We start from the raw sequence: 21,305 nt of genomic DNA on the forward strand, positions 1-21,305 counted from the left end.
ATGTTAGTAAAGAACTGTGTAAGTGCTGGGCATTTCTAATGGATTGGGAATTTGTCTTGATTGAAGTGTGAGCCTGATGTGACTCTCAGAGACCTCCTTTGCCAACTCCTAAGATAATTGTTCTGTAACTTGTTCTTGTCCCAGAATAACAAACAAGATGACAGAAGTAAGTGGCTTTGGGACCCTTGTCAAATGAGGATGTCTTTCCTAGTGGTCTCTTCCCTTGTATTTTGGAGTAGGAACCTAGGATTTAGTGCTGTCTTTATGGAGCACTGATGGGAACTGAGAATTGGAGGGACCATTAGATTAGGCACAAAGAAGGATTTTTTTTTTAAAGTTTATGTATTTATTTTGAGAGAGAGAGACAGACAGACTGAGCAGGGGAGGGGCAGAGAGGGAGATAGAGAATCCCAAGCAGGCTTTGTGCTGTCAGCGCAGAGCCTGATGTGGGGCTTGAACTCAAAAACTTTGAGATCATAACCTGAGCTGAAACCAAGAGTCAGCTGCTTAACCATCTGAGCCACCCAGGCTCCCCATTGTGTGTGTGTGTGTGTGTGTGTGTGTGTGTGTACACGCATGCGCGCGCAATCTTGCCCATAAGCAATTGACATTTTAACTTTCACTTAAGGTGTTAGGTATGTTTAATTTCATCAGGAAAGTAATTATGAACTGATCTGTTGTAAGTTGATTTAGAACAAATAAGGCTCCAAATTTGGCATTATGTATTAGAAGCCCCAAATATGTGCATTACTTTGGACTTGGAATTCTACTTCTAGAATGTTAAGAGTTAAGCATTTTAATTATGTGATAAAAAATCTATACAAGGATAATTATCACAGAAAGATTTGTGAAAGTAAAAGAATATAGCAACTACTTTGTATGGGGAAGTGGTTTAAATCATTTGGGGAATATTCATTTTATGGAGTAGTATGAATGCTAAAAATATATTTGGTAATGGGCAGATGTTCCCAATGTATTGCCAAATGGAAAAAGCCTATTTAAAAATAATAATACTTTTTCAAAACTTTGTATGGAAATCATTTGGAAGGAATCAGATTAAAACATATTTTACCTGAGTAGTGAAATGTGGACCATCTTTTTCCTTTGGGATTTTGTGTTTTTTGAGTTTTCTTGATCATGTATTTTTATAATTGGGAATTAAAAATAAAGGTTAAGAAAAATACATTCCTGGGCCTTAGGCCTCACTCTTTTTTTTTTTTCCTTAATCTGTGAAATTGGGGTAGGACTCCAGTCCTGACAGCCTTTAAATGTCTCTTGTAATAGAAAACTCAACATTTCATTTCTCAGATACTGTCATTCTTTTAGACTTGGGCTTATGGAATATCTTAGATCTGAACACCCCTACTTGACAAGAGGAAAAAACCCCCAAAGATTTCTGCTTAAATTAAGGGAATTATTTGTGGTAGAAGGCCCTGATGTTTAAGAAAAAATGAAAACCAAGAAGCTGGGGGGATCCCCAAAGAAGACTTAAGAAAGAGCTTAGTCAAATGGTATGCTTTTAAACCAAGTCTATGTGTCACAGCAGTGGTAGGATGAGCTCTCTGTTAAAATCAGAAGTCACATTTGATCTCTTGTGAGTTTTGTTTTCTAAGATAGTTGTGAAGATAGTTTAAAGAAGAAATTCACAAGTAAATGGGCTTTTCTTTGACAGCACTTTATCTTACAGGCCCCCCCCCTCCGCTCATTCACTTATCAATAACTTCATCTCATTTGCTGTATCCTGTAAATTCCATTAGCTCCCCGGCAGTCTATTGCATTAAGCCTTTACTACCTAATATCACCTCATTTACATTGACACATGCTTGACCTCAGCCCTTCTCCTCTCTTTGCTAATGCACCAACAAGCACTGATATCTCTCTGGAGCATTATCATTTGGCTGTTAGCACAACTAATAACAGCCCTTCATTTGAACTGATGAAGGTTTATTAAATAAAAACATGTAATAACCCTAGCAGTAATGAAAGCAGAATGGAAGTAGACAGCATCCTGTTTTTAATGGTGAGAGCATGCTGAGTCTGCATTATAGGTATCGGGTTTCTGGAGGGAGAAGGGGCACCTGAATGGGGCTGATCAATATTCTGTTCACAGATGACTTTAAGAATGGGCATTTTTGATTGCCTGATTGGATCACTGGGTTGGCTGCAGGCTGAGGACTTAGGGTGGAAAAAAAGTATTCATGCTCCAGGCGCTTGGCCTTGCTCCTGTGATGCAGCTTTCTTGGGAAGTCTGTCTTAAGTTCCAACTGTCAATAGCTCGGAGGCCTGCAGGCTGTGGCAAAGCAGAACCCTAGGGAGCCAAATCTTCTCCAGTAAAGCTGGGATCAGGGATTCTGTTTTTCCTATAGATCCCCGAAGACTCCTCTAAGCCTTGCAGGCATTCCTTTATTCTGCTTTCTATGCCCCTTACCCTGCCTCCCGACTTCCCTCCCCCGCTCCCCTAACCGTTTTTGTATGAAGAGCAGTCTAAGCCATCTTCTACATATGTCCCCTGTGGTGGCTACTGTCATGTTTTAAACACAAGCCGAGTGGAGGTTGTTACTAAGTTTATATTTAACAGGATTTTGATCAGCAAAATCCTCTGGGGGTCACATGTTTGTGGTTTTATGTCGCACACATATATAATATTCTGCTAGTTGAAATTTTCCTAGATTCTCTGCTGCAGTTAACCCTATAGAACACAGGTTCTATCAAGGCCACAGTGTTCTACAAACAGCACTGTGATGTCCTAGATGCACCAAAGCTTTCAGATCTCCTAAAACTATTGGATTAAACCATATGAAACAGCCAATACTGGATCATTTTTGACTTGTAAGAAACAGTTTCCTAAGGTTCCGATTTCAAACTAATACATGAAAAAGACTGTGATTTTGTTTGGGGGAGGGGCTTAAAGCTGTGTGTTGTTGTTGTTTTTGTTGTTGTTTTGGTTTTTGGGTTTTTAAAAATTTCTGTCTGATAACCAAACTACTGCTTTGGGCACTGTGGTATAGCAAAATGACAGTGTTTGGTAAGTGATTGATCTGGAGTTCTTGGTGATAAACATCTTTCCTGCTTGTGTAAAAGGTGGGTTTGGCTCATTCTGCGTCCAGAGGAATACTTCTTATGCCCATCTAGGACTCCTTGAGCCCTCTATGTGGATACTTCTGGGTATAGGGCCGTCTTGAGGAGCAGGGCTGAAGCCACCAGAGGTTGCCTTCTAGCAGCTCAGGGGCCCAGTGGCAGCTGGCCAGTGGCCTGGGCACCAAGTAAATGTCAGATTCCAAGGCCTGCTTCTTTTGTTGTTCATAGCCAAGGTTTTTTGGCGTTCTTAGTTGAGTCTGTTCAACAGGTTTAACTCGTGGTGGTATAGGAAGGGAGAGGGTATCCATTCTCTGGAATAGTCTAATTTTCATATCTAAAAAGATACGCATCTGTAAGTTGAGCCAAGGCAACATTTGCAGAATGGTTATGTCTTACTCGAAAAGTACTTCCTTAAGGGAGGCATACAGACCTATTGAAAAGTGATAAAACATTTTGGAACCATTTAATTATGAGAGTCCTGAAGGAAATACTTGTTCTAGACTCAACAGTGGCAACACATTTGCTTTCTTTAGGGAACATTATTGCCAAAATAAGCATTTTCCTTAGCTGGCAGGTGGTTTAGTTAGATGGCTACTAATGTCAGTTGCCATTGTGTCTCTCCTCTCCCCCAACTGAAATAATAATATAAAAATGATAATAAACCAGTCTTTCTTCAGTGAAGCCAACTGAATGTTGAGAATGGCCAACTTTCCTCCAGAACATTTCAAGTGGTTCATATTAAAGCACAAAACTAGATCTTTTTACCTAATCAACTTGAGTGAGGCTAGCAGAAGATGAACACTTAACTATGAAATAATAACTTCCTACTTTAAACTAGAAGGAAATTGAAGGGTACCTGGGTGGCTCTGTCGATTAAGCATCCGACTTCGGCTCAGGTCATGATCTCGTGGTTCATGAGTTCAAGCTCTGCGTTGGGCTTTGTGCTGACAGCTCAGAGCCTGGAGTCTGGTTCGGATTCTGTGTCTCCCTCTCTCTCTACTCCTCCCCCACTTGTGCTGTCCCTCTCTCTCTCTCTCTCTCTCTCTCTCTCTCAAAAATAAACATTAAAAAAAATAAACTAGAAGGAAATTGAGAAATAGACCTTTGGGAAAGAAAATTTAAGGGCTCTGTAGCTCGTAATTACAAAGATGGCTTTTGTTGTAAACTTATCTCTCAACTCACAGTAAACTTTTTTGAAATACCAGACAATTCTTGATTGTGTACATTTTGAATGTAACTGTTGCATACTTACTGAGTTATGGAAACAGTTTTTGGGATTTCTTTGTTCTTCAGTGCATAGGTTTCTAATAGCAAAACATGCCGTCCTGTTCAGTATCATGTATGAAAACATTTGGTGAATGCTTATTTTCATAATCCTAAAGGAAATATTTTTCTTACTTTTTTTTTTTTAAGTTTATTTTGAGAGAGAGCATGTGCATGCAAGTGGGGGCAGAGCAGAGAGAGAGGGAGACAGAATCCCAAGCAGGTTCCACACTGTCTGTATAGAGCCTGACACCAGGCTTGATCTCATGAACGGTGAGATCATGACCTGAACTGAAATTAAGAGTCAGACACTTAACCAACTGAGCCACACAGGTGCCCCCCCCCCCTTTTTTAAGTTTATCCTAAAGGAAATATTTTTCAACTCCAAAGCGGAGTTCTGTTATCAAAGCCATTTCCAACTGTGGTGAGTAGAACACTAATGTTCTTTTGGGTAATAATAGATGTTATATGAAAAAATTCCCTCAACCCTCCAATTTTATTTCTGAAAATATGTGTAAGAAAACTTCCAAATACATTTAATTAGCTCATTATATGGTCATCTACCCTTAAGAAATGGTGTGGCCTGTCTGAGATTTTTAGAGGGTCATCTAGACATCATTTGGGGTATGAATGCATGTTATTCCATCTGTGAGTAGAGGTATAGACAGCATTTACTAGTGAACTGTTGTCCTGAATGCTGTCTATTTGATTTTTCATCTGGTATGTCTTGTTTGGTAAGAATATATATTTATTTGATGTTGTATGTCACATTTAAGAACCCAATTTCAATAATTTCTCATAGTAACTCACCTGTGAGACCGTTTTGTTGCTACTTTAGTTCAACCTCATCTCTTGAATTCTTGTAAATGGTTCATTAGTGTTATTTAAAAAGTGCTCTGTAGGGGCGCCTGGGTGGCTCAGTCGATTAAGCGGCTGACTTCGGCTCAGGTCATGATCTCACGGTCCGTGAGTTCGAGCCCCACGTCGGGCTCTGTGCTGACAGCTCAGAGCCTGGAGCCTACTTCAGATTCTGTGTCTCCCTCTCTCTCTGACCCTTTCTCGTTCACGCTCTGTCAATCTCTGTCTCAAAAATAAATAAACATTAAATAAAAAAAAGTGCTCTGTAGACATTAAATTTGGGAAACAGTGAAATGATTCATAAAATGACCACATTAAAAAAAACCCAAACTCTTTAGTTGTGTTTTTACCAGTAGTTATGCATATCTAAACGTGGATGTATATTTAATATATATATATTTTTAAGATTTTATCTTTAATCTCTGGACCCAATGTGGGGCTTGAACTTACAACCCTGAGATCAAGAGTTGCATGCTGTACCAATTGAACCAGCCAGGCACCCCAAAGATATTTAATGATTTCTAATAAAGCCTGAATGTTAGTAAATGCCTGGAAACCAGGTTTCCCCCATCCCCCATACAGCAGAATTGACCATCAGTGATGTTTGGATGGATTGGCTGTTTTCTGCCTCACCAAGTTTTGCTTATGTATAATCGTTATGCTACAGGCTTCTTGAAACCAGGTGAGATAAATGTCAGGTTTCTATAAACTGATGTTCTAGAGATCACATGTTGCACTGATAACTATTTTCTCAAAATCCGTTTTAGTACCACTCAGTAAGGTTAGAGTGGGGGAAGACAGTGCCCTTGCCTAGCTTTCATAATTATAGCTTTTAATAAGTGAAGGCCAGGAAATTGGAGCACTGTATTTTCATATAAAAATAAGCGTGCTGTCTTCCCTGTGGTATGGTTTTCAAATCTTTGAAATTGTAAAATTACTCTTGATTATATATATATAAATTGTACTTGTATTTTGGGTCAAGAAGACATATTCAGAAAATTTGTCATCCAAATGCTTGTAATGGAAACAACACTTTACTGAAAACAGTAGCATTAGCACATGTTAGTAACACCCCGTGAGATTTCTTTAACCACAGAATAAATAGATTCTGTTAAAAATCTCATGTCTAATTCCAGTGAGCACTCAGTATGTGCCAGGCACTGTGTTAAGTGCTTTACTTATATTAAAAAAACGAAAACAAAAAACAAACTTCAATTAAGTAGCTTTGAAAGTTGACATTATCCTATAATTTTGTTTTGGGAACATGAACTGTTTGGGTTAAAAATCTTCATGCAAATTCCTACAAACAAATTGAGTGTGGATGTGCAGTGGGTGGTTTTTAAGCTTAAATATCTCAGCTGGATTTAATTACCTTAAGGGATAAGGCTACATGATGGGCCAGTGGCTTACCAAATTATTTTTCATTTTCTGGATCTCGATGTCACTAAAGGTTAATGCATCCTCTTTTCTCTGTTACAGACCCGAGTTAAAATCCATTTTAGAGCATAAGTGTAAATGAATTTGTTGTTGTTTTTCCTCCTTGGGGACACAGTGGTCATTTTGCGAGGCTGCTTTTCCATTTGGAATTGTTGGCAGCTCGCATGAGGCCCAGGGGCTCTTGTCACAGGGGCAGTTATGGGTCAGCATGAAAATGAACTGGCAGGCTTCCGGGGGCAGAGCTGGCTCAGGGCTTGCCACTTTTTCATTCCTTCCTTCTTGCTTGGTTAACTTAAGGAGACTTACTTGCTACTGACATTTGATTATATAGCACATCACAAAACAAGTGCTGTGTTTGTGGGTAAGCCGTTGCATTTTCCTCCCCCACCTCAGGCCAGTTTGTATCTGGCGGCTCCCAGACTTTCTGTATTCGCTGCCCACATGCTCCTCAGTGATGTTGTGCACTGGTGTAGGTCCGTGATCAGCACTTGTGATCATTGATACGTTTCATGGCTTTAGTTATCTATTGCTTTTATTTAAACGCCTTACTTTTTAGGAGCATGTTTATCTCCCTAATTACATCCACTCTTTGTACCTTGAAGTATTCCTAGTTATTGCCTTTCTCAGTACCTTTTAGGGATATTTACAAGTATAACCTAAGCAGGGAGTAGTCATAGCACAGGAATCCCTTTGGGGAGCTGGGTAGGGCTCTTCTCCCTCTGAGTTCAGCTTGTAGTCCTCTCTTTTCTATTACTACTCCTACTACACTAGTACTTCTATTACTATTATTTTGTTTTGTTTTGTTTTGTTTTGTTTTATTTTTACTCAATATAGTGTATTGTCAAGTTAGCTAACATACGGTGTATACCGTGTGCTCTTGGTTTCGGGAGTAGATTCCCATGATTCATTGCTTACATACAACACCCAGTGCTCATCCCAACAAGTGCCCTCCTCAGTGCCCATCGCCCATTTTCCTTACCCCCCAGCGGCCCACCCCCGTCAACCCTCAGTTTGTTCTCTGTATTTAAGAGTCCTTTATTTTCCCTCCCTCTGTTTGAAAGTATTTTTTCCCCTTTCCTTATTATTATTTTCTTCTTTGTGTTTCTCTCTTGCTTTTATTTTTCTCCTAAGGAATAGTAAGAGTATATTCTTCACCTTGTTATTTTCTTTAAAAAATCTAGATCTTGGGGTGCCTGGGTCGCTCGGTAGGTTAAGCGTGCGAATTTGGCTCAGTTCATGATCTTGTGGTTCTTGAGTTCAAGCCCCACGTCGGGCTCTGTGCTGACAGGTTGGAGCCTGGAGCCTGCTTCGGATTCTGTGTCTCCCTCTCTCTCTGCTCCTCTGCTTGCGATCTCTCTCTCTCTCTCTCTCTTTTTCTCTTTCTCAAAAATAAATAAACATGAAAAAGATTTTTAAAAATCTAGATCTTTATGGAAAGACAAATATAATCTTATATCCATGGATAAATGGGATCATATGAAACATACTTTATTTCCCCCCCTTTACAGTTACTACTTTGGTCTCAAAGTGAGTTGTTCCACACTCCCCGAGGCCCTCATCTTCATTTGTTGGAGGTATTCCTATTCCATTTTTATTCATCCAATCTTTTCTGTCTTAAAATCTCCCAAATTGCACTTCACACCAGGAGCGTTTCCTTCTCTGTAGTTTATCTTCTCTTCACCGGTCATATCCCATTGCTTCTGTCGAACTGGATCAGGTCAAGGAGAGGTGATGACTGTTATTTTCTGCTCGTACCTTTCATGTCAAAAATGCATTTACCTCTGTGTATGTGTGTACGAGGAAGAGCGAGCAAGAGCCTGTCTGTATGTAGGCACACATGTAGACTTAGGCTAACCAAGCTCTGCCTCATGATCACAGTGAGAATTATTTAAACATTCATGTAGTGTGCTTTTCTTATTTTTTATTTTTATATTTTAAACATTTATTTATTTTTGAGACAGAGACGGAGCATGAACAGGGAAGGGTCAGAGAGAGAGGGAGACACAGAATCTGAAACAGGCTCCAGGCTCTGAGCTGTCAGCACAGAGCCCGGCTCGGGGCTCGAACTCACGGACCGCGAGATCATGACCTGAGCTGAAGTCGGACGCTCAACCGACTGAGCCACCCAGGTGCCCCTCATGTAGTGTGCTTTTATTTAGTCTTAGTCTTAAAAAGGTAAATGTGATTAAAAGTTGATTTCAGTCATTAGTATGTGGACTTCTTGTGAGGAAATGAATGACATCATGTGGTCGGGGAGGCCATCACACTTGTGTCTGTTAACAGGCAGTGTGTGTGGGAATAAATGATACATACAGCTCTGTGGCGCTTTAGATGCCTTTATGTTTATCTTTTCTTTTTTTTAGTGAAAAATTTTCCTCTGTTCTTTTTTTATTTTAATTTATCGTCAAATTGGCTTACATACAACACCCAGTGCTCATGCCAACAAGTGCCCTCCTTACTGCCCATCACCCACTTTCCCCTCTCCCCCACCTCCCCATCAGTTTGTTCTCTGTATTTAAAAGTCTCTCATGGTTTGCCTCCCTCCCTCTCTGTTTGTAACTGTTTATTTTCCCCTTCCCCTCCCCCATGGCCTTCTGTTAACTTTCTCAGGATCCACATATGAGTGAAAACATGATATCTGTCCTTCTCCGACCGACTTATTTCACTCAGCATGATACCTCCCAGTTCCATCCACGTTGCTGCAAATGTTTATCTTTAACAAGATTGTTTCCTTCACTATTTCTCTTAGATGGTGCACCTTCAAAGGCACAACTAGGCCTAACCACGTTATCCTCTTCAAAGTCTGATGTATGCTGGTAGGGTTCATATAAATTCTCTTTTTCTTTTAGAAATAGTCTCTTGTGTTTCTAATATTGGTAGGTTTTGTAGTTGTCCCACTTAATCATTTTTTATTCTCTCTTCAGGTGTCAGCAGTGGAGTCTTTGGAGGGCCCCCTGCTCCAGGTGGAAGGACTGAGCGACCTCAGGCTGGAGCTTCACAGCAAGAAGATGAACCTCCACTTGGTTCTCATAGATGAACTGCACCGGCACCTGTACATCAAATCCACCAGCCGAGTTGTGCAGCGTAACAAGGAGAAAGGGAGAGTGAGGTTGGTTAAAGCGCCTCTTCGCTACAGTGTCTTGTGGCAGTGGAGAAGTTCAAGGACCATTATTTGTTTCCCAGAAGACTGTTGTACTTGATTTGCTTCTTGGTTTTGCTTCTTACTTTTCAACATACTGTCCCTGAAACTATAAGATGGTTTTGTAATAGCAAATACTCCATGTTCTGAAAGGCTGTCATCCCAAGTTTCTTCCTTCCTTCATTGCACGCTTATTATGACCTTTTTATGTAAAGATGGATAAGAAACATGTACTGTGGGCCTGTGTGTGTACTGGATCAGAGATATTCTGATATATCTCACAAGGGAGAGAAAAAGATCCTTAAGTTATACAGTACAGCTGGCCTAATTAAGAAATATGTGTATGGACTGAAGTTATAAGATTCTTTGTTACTTAGGGGTCATGTTCAGCTGTAGACAGTCTTCTTTCTGGAATAGTTCAGGGGAGCTTCAGAGAGAACACTTTTCTTTTATCCCTGGGCTTGATCGTAGCATAGTCCTGTACTTAAGGGCCTGGGTGTGGACTCAAGAAATTCACTGGGTTAGTTTAGACCTGGTAGGAAGTAAGACCAGGTCTTAAGACAGTTAAGACAGTAGACTACTGACGTTATTAACATGTATCAGATAGCTGTGCATGTCGTAGTCCTTCCAACGTTCCTTGAAAATAGCTCTCAGATCTCAGAGGGCAGTTGAGCTGTACCTGTCGAAATACATGTGCTCGTACTTTTTCATCCAGCTAACAGACAAGAGGAGCACTGGAAGCAGTGCATGCTGGGAAGGAAGCCTTTGAAGTCCTATCCTCTTCAGACAAAAATTGCCAACTTTGTGTGTGATGCTTCAATTTAGTCCAAGACCCTGACAGAAAGAGAAGTTTCTATCTCGTTTCCGCAGATGGGCACTAGAAAATCTTCTGCCAGGCACACAAATTGAGCTGAGGGTTATGTACCTGAGAAGTAACTTCAACACTGTATCTGAATAGAATGTTAGTTCCGTAGTGGAAAGTAGTGTTGGGTGGGGGCGGTGTTAAGGCAATTCCTTCCACAGTGTGTGGTGGTAAATAGCAGGTATGAATAGATTGCTTCCCATGTAAGGATTAAAAAAAAATCCAAAAATACCCTGGGTTCTGTGAAAGTATTCTATAACATAAGGGAGAATAAGCATTACCTTGAAGTCTCAGAGAAGAGCATTTATTTGAAATAAGTTTATGAATCAAAACAGGAAAATTTAAGATGCTTAAGCTGGAGTTTTCCAAAGGATACAGGATGATGTGATAGATGAGATTATTCAAAATTACTACTCCTTCCTCCAGTGTAGTGAGAGAGGTATATTTCCTGTTCTTTGATTTATGTGATTTTTTGGGGTGGGGTGGGGTGGGGTGGGGTCTTGCTTTTGCTTATTGTTAAGCATGTGCCACATAGAGGGGCTCGAAATGGGCTTGCGGCAGGGAGCATGCCCTCTTGTGTCTTTGCTGTTGCCGGGATGGCATCAGGCCCAGAGGAGGATGAGAGCTCTGTGGAACTGAGCTAAGATCACCTGGGCTGCCTAGCCTGGATTAGTCAACCACCAAAATATGTGCTTATTGTTGAATGTGCTTATTCTGTGGCTGTATGCAGCAAGCACATAGCTTCTGTGAGAGGGTAATGGAGAGCTGTAAGAATGGAATTGGTAGAGATGCAGAAAGAATGAACTAAACATGAACAAAATATAAGAACAAATGAGACAAAGTAGGGAAATTCAATCTTTGTTTCAAGCACTGGGGAGAAGACTTGAAGCAGTGATAAGGAGGGAAAAGTTTCCTCATCATACAGAGGATAAAGACAGGATGATAAAAGAAAGATAGTGGATACGAAAGTTGGAGAATAGTGATTTTAGTTACTCTGTAGAACAACACTAACATGATAGTGTTTTGGGCTGAATTGTGTCCCCCCCCTAAAATTTAGGTCTTCAAGACCTAACTGCAAGTACCTCAGACTGTGACTAGTTTGGAGATAGGGTCTTTTAAGAGGTACATAAGTTAAAATGAGGCCATTAGGGTGGGCCCTGCTCCGGTATGACTGTTGTCTATTTAAGAAGAAATTTGGATACAGACTCACCCAGAGGGAAGATCCTGTGAAGACCTCGTGCTGAGATACCATCTACGAGGCAAGGAGAGAGTCGTCAGAAGAAACCAAGTCCCAACTTCTTGATCTCGACTTCCTGCCTCCAGAACTGTAAGAAAATGCATTTCTGTTGGTTAGGCCACCCAGTCTGGGGTACCTTATCGTGGCAGCCCTAGCAAACGGATACAGGGAGAAACAGATAATAATTACAATGTAAATAAAGAAGCCTACTGAAACAGGAGAAAAAAACCCAAAAAGACCTTGGTCTGAAAATCAAAAGGATTTAAGATAAGATTAATGAAAAATCTTGTTCTTAGATATGATGAGGAGATATTTATGAATTGTAAAAAAATTCTGTGAGGACTAGGAAGAAAAATTGTCTCCTGTGACAGAGAGTTATTTGCCCACCTGATATCCATTTGGCCCTTCTTCATTTTTCATGACAACCCTTATTTTGTTCCTGGCAGCTCACAGGCTGTATTTCCCATCCTCCCACATAGCTAAAGGTGGTTCGGGAGACTTCTGCTTGCAAGCTTTTGAATCAGGGCTCCTAGGAAGGTTCTCTAAAGGTGCCAGCCAAACTGGTACACTCACTATCTTACCCTTCCCTTGCCTTCCTTTACTTCTCGTCAAGGACGTGGATTGGTGCCATCAAGCTGTCTTGGATACTAGGTGACCTTGAGGATGGAAGCACATCCTGAACTCTGTAATAGCATGGATCCTCCTTTGTAGTCTGAATGGGTTACATCTTTCATATGAGAGGGAGGAAAATGTTTTTATTGTGCTCAGGCCACTGCTGCTTTGAGTCTTCTGTTTTTTATTTTTTTAATGTTTGTTTATTTTTGAGAGAGCGACAGAGTGCGAGTGGGAGAGGGGCAGAGAGAGAGGCAGACACAGAATCTGAAGCAGGCTCCAGGCACTGAGCTTTCAGCAAAGAGTCCGACGTGGGGCTCGAACCCATGAACTGTGAGATCATGCCCTGAGCTGAAGTCGGATGCTTAACTGACTGAGCCCCCCAGGTGCCCCAATGAGTTTTCTGTTTTATATGGTTGAACTTAGGCCTGGTAAAGAGGAGCAAAAATCAGGATCACCAGGATTTGCTGAACACAGAATACCAGAAGATAGCAGAACAGAGTCTTACAAAGTGTTGAATAGGGAAGAATGGGGACCAAAGGTTTCTATACCCAGCCAAGTGGACACTGTTAAGCATGGGCAGCAGCAAGATGTTCTCATATATAAAGTAACAACAAAAGGAACTAGTATGCAAAGATGAACTCTAAGATACAAACCACAATCAGCAACTTGACAACATTAAAGTTGTAGTGGTTTGAAACTACTGTAAGGACCACACACCATTAAATATGTAAATGTGCATATAAAAAACTGACAAATACATTTTTATAAGATCAAAAATATAAGCTGAAGCTATATTTGAAAAAGGTCTATGTGGTAAAAGAATACTCTATAATAAACAGGAATTATATCCCTATCTTATGTTAGAGACTGGGAAATTTGGACAGTCAGGAGATAAAAAGGAGTGGTGAATTCTTGTGTAAGATAAGTCAGAAGTTGTTTTGGATTTGAATAATTGGAGAAAATGTTTAATTTAATTTTGTGTTTATTAACCTAGATATGTATATTTAAAGATGTCTTTTTTTAATTTTTAAAATTTTTTAAAATGTTTATTATTATTATTATTTTTTAATGTTTTTATTTAGTTTTGAAGGAGAGAGAGACCGAGCGTGAGCAGGGGAGGAGCAGAGAGAGAGGGAGACATAGAATTTGAAGCAGGCTCCAGGCTCTGAGCTGTCACCAAAGAGCCCGATGCGGGGCTCAAACTCACAAACTGTGAGATCATGACCTGAGCCGAAGTCGGACGCTTAGTCGACTGAACCACCCAGGCGCCCCATTAGATGTTTATTTTTGAGAGTGAGAGAAAAGAGGCCGTGTTAGCAAGGGAGGGCCAGAAAGAGAGGGAGACAGAATCCCAAGCAGGCTCCAGGCTCTGAACTGTCAGCACAGAGCCCGATGCAAAGCTTGAACTCACAAACCATGAGATCATGAGGTGAAGTAGGATGCTTAACCGACTGAGCCACCTAGGCGTCCCAAGATTTTTTTTTTTTTAATGTTTATATATTTATTTTGGGAGAGAGAGCGCGTGAGAGAGCAGAGAAAGAATCCCAAGCAATCTCTGTGCTGTTGGCACAGAGCCCGACAGAGGCCTCAATCCCATGAACCGCGAGATCATGACCTGAGCTGAAATCAAGAGTCGGACATCCAACCGACTGAACCACCCAGGCGCCCCTACAGATTTCTATATGGAAAATCACTAGAGGGGAAGCAAATAAAATATTCTCTAGTGCAAGGATGATTTATTAGCTAATATTCTAGATTGCAAGTAGCAGAAATCAATCCTGATAACTCAAACAAGGAAGGGAATTAAGTGGAAAGTGGTAAGGCGGTAGGTCATAGAGCCGAAGGGAAGGAAGGCTGTGCAATCAGGCTCTAACACCCAGGAGGGACCAGGAGAGATGAAGCAGCTGAGCGCACCCCGTCGACAAACCCAGGGAAGGGGCTGGTTGGGTTGTTGTCTTTGTCACCATGCCTGCAGCTGCTGGAGTTTGTATTCTTGTGCCAGTGTTCTGTAAGTGTCCCTGCATCTGTCTTTATCTCCTCAGGATTTGAAGTCCTGGGTAGAAGCATCCAGTTTGTTGAGCCTGAGACATGTCTGGCCTCCTTCACCTGGTACAGTAGGAAGTTGGGCCCTCTTTCTTTTTTGCATTGACCTAGACAGTCGAGAGTCTTTCCAAATACAAAGACTGTTCTAACTGCTGTATCCAGAAACAAACACATAAACACCCAACAACAAATTTCTACTCTCACAGAAAACAACAAAAAAAATCACCCGAAGGCACATACATATTTTTAAAAAATTTTTTGTTTAACGTTTATTTATTTTTGAGAGACAGACACAGAGCACAAGAGGGGGAGGGGCAGAGAGAGAAAGAAGGAGACAGAATCTGAAGCAGGCCCCAGGCTCTGAGCTGTCAGCACAGAGCCCGATGAGGGGCTTGAACTCACAAACTGTGAGATCGTGATCTGAGCCAAAGTCAGATGCTTAACCAACTGAGCCACCCAGGCACCTGGGCACATACGTATTTTTGAAGTAGAAATAGACAACTAGTAGGTGTAATAAAAGGAAGTTACATGGCTCCATGGAAAAAATAATAAAAATGGTATTTGGAGGATATGAAACAAGACCTAAATAAATGGAGAGAACTTCCACATTCTTAACTCAAAGATGTCAGTTCCAGTTAAATCCCAGTTGGGTTTTTTTGAAATTGTCAGATCTGTAGTTCACATAGAAGGATAAGTAAATAAGAACTATTTAAAAAAATTGAAGGGCAGTATTAAGGGAGGCTTTTCTTATCTAACATTAAAATGTATTATCAAACTAATCAAAACAGTGCAGGTATGCAAATAGAAAATCAGATTGGGGAGGCACCTGCGTGGCTCAGTCAGGTAAGCGTCCGACTTCAGCTCAGGTCATGGTCTCATGGTCCGTGGGTTCAAGCCTTGCCTTGGGTTGTGTGCTGACAGCTTGGAGCCTGGAGCTGCTTCAGATTCTGTGTCTCCCTCTCTCTCTGCCCCTCCCACAGTCACTCTCTATCTCTCAAAAATGAGTAAATGTTTAAAAAAAAAAAAAAAGAAAGGAAATCAGATTGGTATAACAAAATAGAATTTAGAAACAGACGCAGGATATATGGAACTTTAATATTTTTTAACAATAATCCAAGTAAGTAGAGGGAATGATGGCTGCTTAGAAATTAGTGTTGAGACATTTGGCTAAAGAAAAATAAATTTAGATGCCTACTTGTTATTATATATGAAAAATTCTAACTCAGTTTAAAAATCACATGATAAAACTTTACTAGCATTAGAAAAAATTATGAGAATGTATGTGGAGGAGGCTTTCTTGGCCCATATCCTACAAAATAGTACCATATCATGAAAATATATGTAAAAGGATATTCATTGGAATGTTGTTGGTAACAACAACAACAACAACAAAAAATACAGTTTAGATGTTCATCAAGAGGCATATAGTGAAATGAATTATGGCGTATCCATGCCATGTAATTCTTAAATAAACAAGAAAGATCTCTGTGCAGATAGGGAAAGATTTCTAAGATACATTATTGGGTCTAAAAAAAGCCAATTGAAAAACAGTGTGTACAGGATGAACCTATTTGTGTAAGAATTGAGAGAATATATATTTAAATATGTATCCTCTATATGTAGACATAAATGTATGTTTCTATAAAGAAAATTCCTGGAAGGATAATACTGACACTGATAAAAGGAATTAGCTATGAGAAGTGGAAATGGTAGATAGGAAATAGGAAATAAGGACTTAGTTCATATCCTCAGGACTGTGAGTGTATCCATCATGAGCATGTATTATTACTTCAGTAGTAATATAATTATTGATGATGCTTCTGAAGATTACTTTTAATGGAATAGCAAAATGTTTGCTGCTGAAACGAAACACCAGGATCTAAAATTCTATATGGGATGATCCAAATAATGTTGAAAAAGAGCATGTGTACGTTTTTGTATGTATGAGTGTGTGTATATGTAGGAGGGTTAGGGATGGATGGACAGATAGACTCTTTGCTGTTAGCTGTTTTGGAAAGTGCTACAGTATAATTAGATTATTTTTTTAATATATCTTTAAAAAACCTATAATACCTTCATAAACTGATAAGCAATAAAGAGTTATTTTTTAAGCTAATCCATTTACTTTCTGCATCCTGGCTTAATACTTGATTTGACCTTGTTTCCTTGGATGCTCTCTCGCTCATACAGAGCCCCATGGATTTCAGCCCCATGGATTTTGGTGTCCATATTTGTCTGTGGGGGCATAAGGAAAGTGCTGGACCCTGTTGTGTTATTTATTTCCTATTTTGTCTGCTAATTTTTTTTCTTTTTTGGTCTGTTTTCTTTTTTATCTTTCAGTTCTTTTTCTCTTCTTTTTCCCTCTGCCTACATTTTAGTTTCACTTTTTTTGTACTACATGGCTTCACTCTTGATCTATCATTTGAGACCATTACTGTTTTTGACTTTTATACCCTCTGAATCATTCCTTATTCTTTCTGTATGTTCAGGCCGATCTTAGAACGACAGAGAATTACTTTGCCAGCCATTCCCCTGTTTCATTATTCAGTTACATTTTCTGACTAAGGGCATATTATCGTGGACAGCAATTTCTCAGCTCAGTTTGACTTAACAAACTTTTACGAACCCTTGCTCCTTGCCGGGTACTGTGCCAGGCGTTGGGGTTATAGAGGCAAACCTAGTCGTTACTAGATTTACAACTTAAAGTTCGGCTCACCTCTGTCAAGTTGTAGTTTGACACTGAAATCAGCCATAGGAGCCGCCCCTGTGAAGTTCGGCCGTAGTTGGACACACTGTTAAGTGAAGGAGTGGAAGGAAGTTCTAATTAAAAAGCAAATGTTTAATAAGTTTTTGGGTCTTCTAATCCTTCTTAAAAAAAAAATGCCACAAAACCCAAACTTTTCATGGTGTATTAAAGTCAAGCACATATAAATAGGTCCTTACTAGATGGATGGATGGTTAACGGCCAGAAAGTCCTTAGGGTTACGGTGGTAGGGAATGTTTTTGGTGTAGTTTGCTTTATAGTTTTCCTGTTTGCCACCAGGTGGTTAGTCAATGGCAAACCCCATTCAATCACAACATGCAGTTAGTAATTGTGGGGGTATTGTCTTATGCCGGAAAGGATTTTGTGTATGTCAGCTGTCTTTGACAGCTCAGCCATGAGTGATTCTAAATATATTTAAAATAAAAATTTGTAGGGGACGCCTGGGTGACTCAGTCTGTTGAGCGTCCGACTTCGGCTCAGGTCATGATCTCACAGTTGGTGAGTTCGAGCTCCACGTCGGCCTCTGTGCTGACAGAGCCTGCTTCGGATTCTGTGTCTCCCTCTCAGTGCCCCACACCCGCTCTCTGTCTGTCTGTCTGTCTGTCTCTCTCTGTGTCTCTGTCTCTCTGTCTGAAAGGTAAACATAAAAAAATTTGTAATCATGTATGTATAAAAAGAAAAATAGCTTCTGATGTTTCTTTCAAAATAAAGCAGTTCAGAGCATTCATATGAATTACAAAATTGATAAGAACAATCTAATTTTGATTTTATTTTTTGTTTTCAAAAATACTTCCTTAGAGATATTCAGAACTCTTTGGAGGTACTAATACTTGCTCAACTTTATTTCTTCTGAAATGGAAACAGAGCCCGTGTTCTATAATACCACCTCCTTTCTGTGGTGCTTCATGTCTCTAGTTACTTGAATGAGTGGGTGTACTCGTTTCTCTCGAACTCTTGAGACTAAGTCCTTTCATAAAGGAACAAGAGAAAAACCAAAAGTCATTTCCAGAGTTACTTGCCTTTGGGTTAGTGTTCACAAAGGAGAAAATTGAAGCCCAGGGGAAAATTTTAGAGAGACGGGCCTATGAAAATAGTTTTGCAGTCCATTGACTTTCTAAAAATGTATTGATGGAGTTTGAGAGTCCTTTTGGCTCTCATAATAAAGTCAGTAGGTTATGTTTTCCAGAGTTAAAATGGCATGCCACTTATTACCCTGTTTTTAACTGAAAACATATTTTTGGGTTAAAATTGAGAAAATAATTGTAGGTTTTAGTCTGGAGTGAAGCTCGTGCCCATCTGTGTCTGTAGAAGGGTGTATTATACTCGCATATAGACACATGTCACTGCACACAAGTAGGTACTAACTTTACCGCCTCATGTATCCCAGGTATACACCTGAACTTTCCTGTTAATTGATACCTTCATTTATCAATGCTCTAAAAATAACTTGTCCATTTTTGTTATGGAAATATTTATGAAATGTATTATATATTTTTCCTATCATTTAGAATTGGAATGGACTTTTTCTTAACACCGGGTAGCAGCACTGTAAACATCGGTGATTATCCTCCTGTATCCAGGGGAGGGAGGCGTATGGAGCTAGGTTTGCAATTGTGAGTAAATCCGGGCAAGAGGATGAGGTGAGGTAATTGAGGGAGAAACTGAGACGAGAGCAGTAGTTGGTATGTAAAAGATGACTGGATAAATCTATGCTCTAATTGATTTTATAAACAGACAAATTACTGTGACCAGTCACTAGGTTTGAAGGCTCTGTTTCTTAGGATAGTTGAGGTAAACAGGAAATTAATAGCTTTATATTGGAGGAAAAGGTTTATAGGAACCATGTCCATTTAATTCCAGGTAAATGTTATCTTTGTTACTTGTATATCTTACATTTGAGGTTTGATGTTAGTGTGCAAGCAGTTCCAGCAGCTGGAAATGGGCTAAGTTTGGTTTCGCTCGTGTGGTGTTCGTACTTGCATCCTTGGCACTGAACCCTGTGCCCAGCACTTAGATGCGGAAGACTTGTTTGAGTCAATGGTTCCTTCTTCCCCTGTAGTCAGTGAGAAGGGAGAACTTAGTAACTGTCACTTATCCACAAGGCCTGGGACAACAGCTCACATGTTATTAGCACTTGATAAAAATAATACCTGAAATGATGATTTTGCCCTTTAATGTAAAGTTTGTTTTTCAGCGTTTTCTGAAAGAACGTGCATACGTTTATTAGATTAAAAATACACACATACAAAAATACCTAGTACTTAGGACCCAAAAGGAGTGATGAGAGGGAGATAGGGATATGCCACTGTGCGTTGGGGGGGGGGGGTGCAGATGTTAAAAAAGCATGCGACTTTCTGTCCCATTTGGAGAAAGCTTTCCTTAAGGTGTGGTCTTGTCCCCACGCCCTGGCTCTGCCTGCCCTCTGTTTACAACCACTGTGAGGGTCACTTCCATGGTTAGCCAGGTTGCCACTGCTACTACTGATGTTGTTTATGGGACTGGAGAGAGGTGAGAATTGTGGCTTTGACCTGTCTACCCTTGGAACTTGGAGAAGCTTTCCTGTTGTAGATGCAGAATGTTAGATGATTCAGTTTATTCCTTCCTTCCTTCCTTCCTTCCTTCCTTCCTTCCTTCCTTCCTTCCTTCCTTCCTCCCTCCCTCCCTCCCTCCCTCCCTCCCTCCCTCCCTCCCTTCCTTCCTTCCTTCCTTCCAAGTTTATTATTATTTCTTTAGTGATCTGCACACCCATTGTGGGACTTGAACTTACGACTCTGAGATCAAGAGTTGCGTGCTCTTCTGAATGAGCCATCCAGGTGCACCATAGATGGTTCAGTTTCTTGAGAGTAGAACACAGGTGTTACTTGCCTTGAAATTGCCTACTTCTTTCACTTCACAGATGGCTATAAGTGGGAATTAGCTTGAAAATTTAATTGTTTTTTATAGTCTCTGTGTCATTTAAAATTAATGTGTTTATTTTGGAGATGCTTAAAGTTAATCATTAAGATGAGGTGTTAGGCCTTTTTGGAAAAGGTGAAATGGGTAATCAGATACTGAATTAAGCTGTTTGAGTTCCTTAAATCATCTTTTATTGTCGTGATTCTCAATTTGATGAAATTTATGAACCTCTTTTAAAGAAAGCTGAATGTAGTGAACTCCCAGAATATATCAAAAACTCCAGCTGGAAAACACAGGTTCAACAAAGCTTAACTACTTAAACCTTTGTTCAGTTATCATGAAATGGTGACATTTGATCTTCCTTTGCTGATAAATTAATTTTAACACAGAAACAACAAAGGGTGCTGATATTGCATGGCATAATTTGGTTGTAAGGTATTCATCCAGATGATCCAGAATATATTTACACTAATGTTTTTAAACCTAGCAATGAAGTAAGAATAAAAAATTGAATACTTAGAACCCTTAGAATATATCTTTAACCCTCTTTCTATAGCAATCACCACTGGAAATACTCTTGGGAGACCTTTGAAGTCACAGTGGAGATAGAGGGCTCATGACAAAAAGAAAGGGCTAAGAGATGGGCATGTAGTTGGTTTTGGAGAAGGTGGAAACTAACTACTGTACCTTTCCCTTTTAGCTCCCTTATAAAAGATGCTTCTCCCGTTCCTCTGATTGATGTTACCAACCTTCCTACTCCTCGAAAATTCCTCGATGCCTCTCAGTTTTCTACTCCTGGAAGCTCAAGTGGTAAGCTTTTAATTCTTTAGCCACTTAGCCTCTTTTCATAATACTACAGTAAGGCAAAGACCTGGGGAAGTCTGGGGAGTCAGGGGTGGGAGGTCCTGGGGTGAGTTCCTTGGAGCCTCTGATGAGCTCTTTGCCACCCTCAGAGGGAATAAGGAAATGATTGGTTGGGCCTGTTGCATTAGCAGCTTTGAAAACTGGCAGCTGAATCTGGCCTGAATCCAGATGTAGTTATGCTTTATTTGACGAGCACGGTTTGTTTTTCTGAAGTTGAATTTGAATGCTTTTTGATGCATTGTCTTTTTTT

At 40.1% G+C, this 21,305-nt stretch overlaps 1 protein-coding gene and 1 long non-coding RNA gene across 7 annotated transcripts in view; one reads left to right on the forward strand and one right to left on the reverse strand.

Annotated features, from left to right (window-relative positions):
* EXOC4 (exocyst complex component 4) overlaps positions 1–21,305 on the forward strand; it is a 750,068-nt gene that overhangs the window by 43,388 nt on the left and 685,375 nt on the right. For all 6 annotated transcript variants that reach the window (XM_003983067.5, XM_045052771.1, XM_045052769.1 and 3 more), the window contains exons 4-5: positions 9,561–9,745; positions 20,892–21,001. In XM_003983067.5, the coding sequence (XP_003983116.1) occupies positions 9,561–9,745; positions 20,892–21,001 (295 nt within the window). The remainder of the gene's footprint in view (positions 1–9,560; positions 9,746–20,891; positions 21,002–21,305) is intronic.
* Positions 9,745–12,455, reverse strand: LOC123384038. The gene is made up of 3 exons (XR_006594589.1): positions 12,262–12,455; positions 11,848–11,962; positions 9,745–9,884 (listed from the first exon to the last, which is right to left on the reverse strand). It is a non-coding gene; the product is annotated as an uncharacterized LOC123384038 (long non-coding RNA).

This window comes from Felis catus, chromosome A2, assembly GCF_018350175.1.
Source record: "Felis catus isolate Fca126 chromosome A2, F.catus_Fca126_mat1.0, whole genome shotgun sequence".
Taxonomy (NCBI): domain Eukaryota; kingdom Metazoa; phylum Chordata; class Mammalia; order Carnivora; family Felidae; genus Felis; species Felis catus.